This window comes from Falco punctatus (assembly GCF_963210335.1).
Source record: "Falco punctatus genome assembly, chromosome: 9".
NCBI lineage: Eukaryota > Metazoa > Chordata > Aves > Falconiformes > Falconidae > Falco > Falco punctatus.
The window spans coordinates 31,057,785-31,067,010 of record NC_137589.1 but is presented as its reverse complement, the minus strand read 5'-3'; the positions used below and the strand labels follow the sequence as shown (position 1 = coordinate 31,067,010).

The 9,226-nt window shown below is 39.1% G+C and overlaps 1 protein-coding gene across 3 annotated transcripts in view; it reads right to left on the bottom strand.

Moving 5' to 3' along the window:
• Positions 1–9,226, bottom strand: part of SLK (STE20 like kinase) — a 52,099-nt gene that overhangs the window by 5,468 nt on the left and 37,405 nt on the right. For 2 of the 3 annotated variants that reach the window (XM_080402554.1, XM_080402553.1), the window contains exons 13-18: positions 8,316–8,408; positions 4,953–5,082; positions 4,579–4,703; positions 3,409–3,597; positions 2,136–2,261; positions 417–530 (exon numbers count right to left, since the gene is read on the bottom strand). In XM_080402554.1, coding sequence (XP_080258680.1) covers positions 417–530; positions 2,136–2,261; positions 3,409–3,597; positions 4,579–4,703; positions 4,953–5,082; positions 8,316–8,408 — 777 coding nt within the window. The remainder of the gene's footprint in view (positions 1–416; positions 531–2,135; positions 2,262–3,408; positions 3,598–4,578; positions 4,704–4,952; positions 5,083–8,315; positions 8,409–9,226) is intronic. The other variant, XM_080402555.1, reaches the window with a different exon arrangement.

Below are 9,226 nucleotides of genomic sequence, written 5' to 3'. Positions count from 1 at the left end.
CCTGTAGGATACTCTCTGAACTGCGTGAAAATCTAGTACTCTCCATTTTAAAATAAAATATAAAACAACTTCCACCACTGTCTATCTGTTATTTAGCACTCAATTTCTGTAGTAACTAACTGGCTTCAAAATACAATCTTAAAAGCAGATTCACCTCCAGTTATGAAGTTTTATATGCAAAGATGCACATGTGCTGCAAAAGGCAACACGGTTAAGAGGCTCATAACATGCAAGCCTTTTTTGTTGCACATGCCCTTTGCTCAGCTTTCAGTTTTTTTAACATCTTTTATTACTCAGTGAACTACAGCAGCTCTGTACAGCAGCTCGATTCTCCTACTCTGCGATGCTTTTTGTATTGTCTGTATTTGCCAGGTTCAACTCTTGATTATTTGCTGATTCATAAATGGGTGATTTACCTTTTTCCTTGGTCTCAATTTCTCCCTCCATTCCTTCAGTTCTTGGCTGTGCTCTTCATCTAGCTCTTTTAGCTTCTGAGTCTCATGCTCAACCAGTAGATGGCATTTTTCATTCTTAAAACAAGATAAAGATAATCCCTATGTAAAACTAATTCAGATTAGGCAACACAACATTTGTACAGTGACATATGTTGTCCTAATTCTTTTTAATTAGCTTATTCTGTGTAAATAGTGATGTGAATAATTACAAGATAAAAGTACGTTACGAGGCTGCATTATCAAAAGCTGATCTTTCCATCAGAACCAATTAAGAGCAGAAATACTTGTAAATCCAAATATACTGTTGAGTATCATTAAGGCAGCAGCTGACACTGTTACTCAAAACTGTTTCACTGCCTAATAATACTTTTTGAGGTCACACAGTATTTCTGCTTTGCTTTCTGAAGACAGTTTGTATAATTTATTAAACTCGATTACATTACGAAGGAGGTTGTTTTTTGGAAATATTTCAATGCTTCGTGCCAAGGAGCTGAGACTAACAAATGGGGCTTAGAGACAGAGAAATGCGCTTGCAGGAGCAGCCTCAGAATCGCCCTATAAAAAGGAAAAGGATAATCAAACCTCACATCGGCTTCACATTCCTCTCAGAAAGGTTCACAGGCACCTGCCTAACTTTGAGGACTTTTGAAGCACGGTAAGAAAACAAAAATAAGTATTTGGCTACGTCAAATGTTTGATTTTTTGAGCAGTTGGTGACGGCAGTCTCTGAACTCCACATTCTTGTTTCCAGGGTTCCAGTCCCAGCTGGGTCTGACGCAGAGTACAAAACCACAGGAACAAAAAATAAAAAAATAATAATAAAAAAAAAAATTACAAGCCCTTGGCTAGACCTGGGTGCAGCTAGGGACCAATTTTTCTTGATGAAGCTCAGAGTAGCCCTAATCTGCTCAATTTTACTTGAGCTGAAACTCTCACAAGGCTCCCACGGTACTTGGGGATTTACTCAGGCGTATTAGCAGCACAGTCAGGGACTGTTTGCGCAGGACGTACGAAAGTGAGTAGAGTAGAACTAGCTTCATTGGCCACTGGAAGATTTCTTTACACAGAGGTTATCAGCAGGTGATCATTTAATGCTTTAAAACTGCCTTGTGTCCCTGGAACAGGGAAAAGCCGATTGAACAGAAAAGGAGATCTGGCCGCTGATATATGGCAGCAACTTTTACAAAATGCGTACCAAAAGAGACAAAACAAGTTCCTTACTGCAAGAAGAGAATTCCTTCCAAGTACCTTCCAGAAGCTGATGTACAAATGGCAGCCTGCACTTTGTAAAGGCCACCTCGTTCCGTGCACTGCTACAAACATCTTGTGGGTAATGCCCGGTGCTGCCTACCTCTACCTCTGTTCTGGTTAATGACATTTCAGCAAAACCAGGTTATGAGGAAATGCTGCCTACAGAAAATAGCACTGGGAACTTGACAGATATTCTAGAAGTGATTATTTGCTTCTGGTTCATGCTCTTCTTGCATTTAAAATGTTTTCTCATTACTTTATGTAAGTGTATGAATCTGGTTAAGCAGTATGCTGCAAGCCTTTGGAAGCCAAGTTAAAAACCCCTACATTAATCTGTAAAAATGAAGGAAAAGATGTTTCTGCTTTGCCTGCATCTGTTATTGACCTGTCTTCCCACTGAATGCTGATTTAGTATCACCTATTTTTAACCTGTAACTGATGCAGTTCTCTGATGTTTGCTTCACACTGCAACTGAAGGTCCCGCATTTGGTTTTCGTGTTTCTGATGCTGAGCCAGTCTCTCGTTCTTCTGTCTCTTTTCTTCTTGAACAGCAAACTAAAATTAAAAATAAGAAGATGGTTTATATTGTGCCTCTAGATACAACATTTTGAGTCAAAACCCTGTATGTAACTGAACACATACAGCATAACTGAAAAGAATGGGTCTTAAAGATTTAAACAATAACTGTGTTCTTTATTCTTTCTTGTTGAGAATTCTTGCAAAGGGAATGCCCTCAGAGTTTTGTCTATCGTTCCACTTCTCTGTCTGCACTCTAATTTTTCCTTAAAACACAACAGATTTCACTTCCAGACTCCTGAAATTATCTCCCTCTGAAGCTAAGTGACACAGCAGCGCTGCTGCAAGTGTCAGTTAAGGCTGGTGTTACACAGCTACGGGAGGCTATTTTCCAGATTTGTCATCCTTCCAGTGCTCACCATACAAAACCATGATTTGGGACTTCCGTGCATCAGTAGAAAGCAGACCTCTAAACCTCTTCACAACATTCCCTTTTAGAGAATGAGTGAGTACCTACAGTTTTAGTTCTAAAGCTCACAACAATCAAGTATTCTTAAAAATATTTCACAGAATCACAGAACAGTTGAGGCTGGAAGGAACAATGAGATCAGCCCCTCTGCTCAGAGCAAGGTCATTTACAGCAGGTTGCACTGTGTCCAGTTGAGTTCTAAGTACCTCCACAACCTCTCTGGGGAACCTGTTCCAGTGTCTCACTATCTTCACACTACAAAAGTGTTTCCTTATGTTTAAGTTGGATTTTCTGTATTTTACTTGTGCCCACTGGCTCTCATCCTGTCACCTGGCTCCACCTTCTCTACTCCCTCCCGCTGGGTACTTATACGCATGACTAAGATCCTCCTGAGCCTTCTCTCCTCCAGGCTGAGGCACTCCAGGTATCCCAAACACCTATAGCAAGCCCCACCGGTCCCTCAGTCATCAAGGCCCTTCGTGGGACTCACTCCAGTAAACCCATGTCTGTTCCCAGTATTGGGAAGCCCAGCACTGAACCCGGTGCTCCAGATGAGTCTCACCAGTGCAGGGGGGAAGGATGGCCTCCTCTGACCTCACCCAGTGCATCAACCCAGTTTTGTACCATCTGTGAACTTACTGAGAGTGCACTCTATCCCAGCCTCACATTTATATGACATTGAGTATTTACACTATTAAAACTGTTTTAATTAATTACCTGCTTAATTTTTTCACGATCTTGATCAGGAGAGGCTAACGAATTGATTCTTAAACTTTTCTTAAACATAGCCATTCGAGTCTTTGCTTCACTTCGCTGGATTTTAGGCAGTCTCGCTCTTTCCTGCGTTTGCTTGTTCTTTAACTCCTCGATAAGGCGTTGATTATATCTCTGCATTTGTTCTGTTTCCTAAAATGTTAACCAAATGGAAATGTTAGAGTAACTATTCTGTTAGATTATTTGCATCTCATTTCATCAGTACACATCCTGTTTGATTCAGCCTCTTTCAACAGCAACCAGTCCCAGCCCTAGCGGTATCAATGGAGAGGAGGCGGGGTCTTCCACTTATTCCAGAGAGCTCTGGATCATGCCCAACCCACATGAAATTCTCTAATGCCCTACAGAATACAAATACAACCAGTGGTTGTTCAATTCTTGATTTGCATTTTTAAAAGTCTATGTTATTCAAAGGGAGAAACTTTTGCGGAACTCAGCTTCCACTACTGCAGTTGTGAAGGGTCAGTTTGTTGCAAAAGCTGGTGAAAGCAACAGCCATTATGGGGATAAACCAAACCACACAAAACCAAACCAAAACCAAGGCTGCTCATGCTCTGATCACCAAAGAGATCCTATAATATCTCTCTATTTGGTTCAAAAATCAAGCTACTCTGTTTACTGTATTCTATAAAAACCAAAATGCCTTGTGGAAAATAAGCATTGTCATCCGGGCTTTTATAGGATTTAGCTATGAAGAGACACTTGTTAGCTACTTGCCCAAAAGCTAATCCAGTTCATTCTGTTCATTTAATTCCAGGATGATTTACTAATGAGTAAATTTGTTTAAACACAAGCCAAAACTAGTTTTGGTGTATAAGCAGAATTTGGTATTTTTAATAGGTTGTTTTAAAAATTTTAAAAGGTTGATGTTGTGGTTGGATGGGGTTTTTTTAAGAATCAGAAGGGAAAAATATGTCCAACATACTACTAAGTTGTTAAAGACTATTAATTCTTTTTTTTATTATTATTTCAACAGAACATACACAGCTTCAAAATACCTGTGTGGGTCTTGGCTGTGCAAGCAAACAGCTGCCAGCAGAGATCATAAGACTACTCGATTAAAAAAAACAGATATTATAATACACAACAGAAAGTGTCAAAGTCAACACTAACTTTTTCATGCCTCTTAAGCAGCTGGTGCCTCTGCATGAAGTACTGATCTTTGAGTTGCTGTTTAAGGAGCTGGTGTTTCTCTTGTAGATGCCGCTCTTCCAGCTCCCAGATTGCAGCTTCACGAGCTGGAAAAAAGAGGAAGGCTGGTTCAGAAAGTACAATACAATACTTCCCAGTCTACCTGCTCGGGTAAGTTTACAAGTGGCCTACAAGTGCCTTTTAAGAACAATGCCTGCCACTCCATAGCAAATGTTTTTATTACAGTTCTACATTAGTCATGAAGGTCTTTGATTTCATAACTTTAAGACAGACTATTGTTTTATTAAAATACAACAAAATGTCTGTTTTTAAAGAAAGAATCTGATGCTGGGTACCTCTCATGAGCTGCTGTTTGTTGTTGAGGCAATCTCGTTCAATAGTGGCTAGTTCTGTCTTCTGCTGCTGAATAATTTTCTTCAGAGATGCATCCAGTTCTTGTTGCTGCTTCTGCACGAATTCCTGCTCCTGTTAAAAACCAAAAGAGGTAAATTAATTGTGTTTTTCCAACCATGTTACATTTTAATGAAACTCCAAGTTCTCTCAGCATTAGCTATATACGAAAATAAATACATCTATGAAAATCTGAGCTAACACGCCTCAGCTATAAAATTACGCATCTCTTGTATTTTCTATGTAGAGAGTAGGTAAGAGAATATTTAATGTTTAAATAATACCTTCAGAAATAAGCCCAAAGGCAACAAACTAGCTAGCAATCTGCAATTCATTCCATCTCTTGTCTCTCATCAAAACCAGCTGCAGGTTTAAAGCTAGCAAAGACAAGTACTCAATATAAAGTTGATCTCATCATGTCAAGGGTTAATTATTCATGAATGTAAGAAAACAAAGGTATATATGGTTATTTTGCTTTGGATGATTAGTTAACACCTATTTATTTACACAGTTGGGTTTCAGATTTCTGTCTCCAGTGGTTTTGTCTTCTCATGAATGCAAAGATATTGAGGTTGGGAGTTCTGCATGACTGCTATAAAGACACACATTGCTTCTGCAGGAGCTGCTTTCTGCAGGACTGGTAAGCTTGTCACACCATAGCTGAGCTGGCTCCTCACAAAGCGATTTGCCATCTGCCTGATGCAGTCCCCGTATGCCCCCTCCCATGCCCCAGGGCCACACTGTTGCCTTTCTTCTTTGCAACTATAAAAAAACCCACAAACAAAACCAAAAACTGACCATCTACAAGCATGCAAGCATGCACACACACACACTTGAAGATCAAGAAATTAAAGCAGGTATTTCTACCATGGCACAAAATTCAGAAGAAAGGATGATGGCAGTGTCCTATCAGAGCCAAGGTGGGCAGCTGAAGCATTTGCTGTTACAGATAACAAAGCGGTGTTGAAGGTGATCTGTCAGCAGGGAGACAGGATGAGGCAGGAAACCAGCACTGGCTACAGATGATCAGTGGAAAGCTGTCCTGAGCTACGTATTTTTATTTTTTTACTGAACCTCTGCTACTTGCTAAAAGTAACACAGGGAATTAAATGTTCATTAAAAGTACTTTTTATTATGACCAGAAGAATCCTGGTTTTCAACTTCACACAAAGTTATTAATAGATGAGGCTTCCATCTCTCCCCATGGACAGCACTTACGCTTAGACAGGTAACAGAAAACCAGAGGAGTAAGTTGACAGCGACAGACATGAGGCTACAAAAGGAACTGGAAGGCCACATCTGTACATTAAGTCAGATGTACCTAATCAAATATACGGACTGATGAAAAATGCTGGTTTGTTTCCCTTTCTAGATGAAAAGGATAAGAAATCTACAAGTTTATTACTATGAGGGTGCAGACACACAGTTAACATGGTGTTTAATTCGCCAGGATTTTTTTGATTTGGAAGGAATGGAGGGAAGGAAAACTGTTCTGGTGCAGTCATGGCCAAAGAGCAGTTACGCTTGAGCTTTACTCAATCATTTAAAGATCACTGCTGCTCTCTCTACATGGCAAATCTTAGGAAGTTTTATAACTGCTAACACTGTAAGATAAACCAGGCAATCTCAGAAAACACTCCAGCCTTTCCACTTCCCACATCTACTCAAGCATCACATATAACAAAGGTCGTGGACTTTACTAAAGAACATGCTGGATGGTTAAAAGGCAGACAGTGCAAGGCAGTCCACCTTTTTTAAATTACCACTTGGTTTTGCCCAGTAAGTATCTTAAAATCAACCTGGACGTCTTTAAAATACATGGTTTCACTGCACACACAGCATAGAAGTCACACACTGTTTCTCACATGTGCTGAACAAACAATAAACACCAGAGAGACGTATTATATTGCATTTGTGTGAAACTTTAGTGTCTTGCCCAGAGTTAATAACTACTGTAATTTTGATCTTTTTACTATTAATAGTGCATAAATACCTAAATTTGTACTAACTAGTTTGGAGACAGCAGTGACATTGGTCAGCACATATGAGCAGAAGGAGAAAACACACATCTAGAAAATGAGGGAAATAAAACTTCTGTTGCTTTGCATTTTAAGACTTACATCCTGCATTTGTGCGTTGAAAAGCGTACATGAAGACAACTGAAAAGACTGAATCATAACCTGAGCAACACCCTGTGGGACACAATGTACTTCCTATGTCATAATATAATGAAATAGCTTTCTGTTCTTAAAAAAAAAAAAAAGGCATCAGATCTGCTGTTTGTTAGCAATATACATTTAAAATGTCATGGCTAATCACGCAAAAGTAGTCACTGACAGAACTTCCAGATATTCTAAAACTGAACGTTTTTACCTTGCCTAGTATTTTTCATTCCAAGTAAGGATACTTCACCTTTAAAATTGTCTCTTTCACCTCTCTTACTTCAACAAACTGAAACCAACAAAGGAAACAAACTAAGTCACTAAAATCACTAAGAATATTCAGGTTTTAAATTGTTTGCTTAATAAGTTCAGAGATGGATATCCTTGGTATGGGGAGACTGCTGCAATTCAATCGTATTCTATCCTGGGAAATCCCCTCTTGAATTAAACACATAATCAAATAAAGTTGCTATTATTTTCTACTAGGTCACTCACATAAACATTTAATCTTTAAGTTACTCAATCCAAACGTGCTCTGCTGTGGTGCAAACTCACTCTGTACAAGCTGTGGCCATCATAAAGCCAGTCTTTTTTTCTAAAATACCAGCCACCTTTCTAGCTGTGGGTCATGTAAAAGCAGCAAGTCTGAAGGCACGCGATTATAGACGATGTCTTGTGAAGTTTCCATACACCTGCACTTTGGCATTTACATAACTTCATTTTACCTAATCTGTTCTGTTTCTATGAACAAGACACCTCATGCTTACACACTATACACATTTTCCTCCCCTGCACTCGTATTGCTCAAAACTTATTTGTCATTGTAATCTTTGTAATTTCACAGACCTATGGGGTACTTACCACTCAAAAAAGCACTGTAAATAAACCTGTTGTAGAAAAATAGCATTCTTTTTTGCTACAGCATACAAAATACTATGCGTAACAGCACAAACCTGGAAATTGCTGCTCCTACATTTTTACACTCTATGGGATGTGATATAGGAGTACTTGAAGAAAGAGAGCAGTACGTAGGGTTAGTTTGAGTTAAGTTCCATATTCACTCAACAACAACAAGAAGTGAAATCATCAAGCTGTGTGAATACTGCTGCCTTTTATATTTTAGTAGCTTGAAGCTGCCGTTGTTACCTGAGCATGCTGGCTTTGTGCAAGCTCCTCTTTCTTGCGTTTCATGAGCTCTTTTCTCAGCTCTTTTGGTGCTTTCTCCACTTCACATAAAACCTACAGTGTATATAAGCATGCAGAAGGTGGCGAAAAGAACACTTTTTCTCCACAGCAAGCATTACCGTGAACATAGGACATGCAGGTCAAGCACTAGAGGTACTGGGAAACGTGCATTACTTCAGTGGCAGGGATGTTAGTTTAGTGAAAAGAGCTTAATGAAAAGAAAAGGAACAATACGTGCTTTATGTATGCCAGCGCAGTGCAGGAAAGAGGTATATGCCAGCCTCTTTTTGCATGCAAATGCTGCCCAGCGCTCTCAGAAATGGCAGCCTCTTGCTTACGTTTTCATGCAGCAGCTAGAATAGTCAAGAGTTAAGAAAACCACCACCGGCAAAAGTGGTATTTTCTTGAAGCACTATGGCAAAAGGACTACCGAGTATATTTACCTCATGGTAAAGCTGTGAACCATGGTTCAAAGTTTAAAATAACTTCCACTGAAAACCAGCTATTTCTGACACTGTCTCAAACTAAGATGCCATTATTAGTGTCTCCAACCATAAATGACATCTACACAGGTTATGTCCTTAAAATAATCATACAAACAAATAAAATATTCATTGGTTGTAAGTCTTTGGTTCTGAAGAATTTAAAAGCAAAACCCACCAATAATTAAGTGTGTTTTCAAGAAAACGTCATGACACATATGCTGCAATGGAACATCTTTCAGTCCAAGGTGAATTAGACCAGATTAGTAGAACGGTTCTAAATATAACCTGGCTAATTCAACTATTGATTGGTTAATTCACTGATGCATTTTATTTATGTTTAAGAATTATAAAAATGCAACATTGCACACTCCAATATAGCACGGGTAG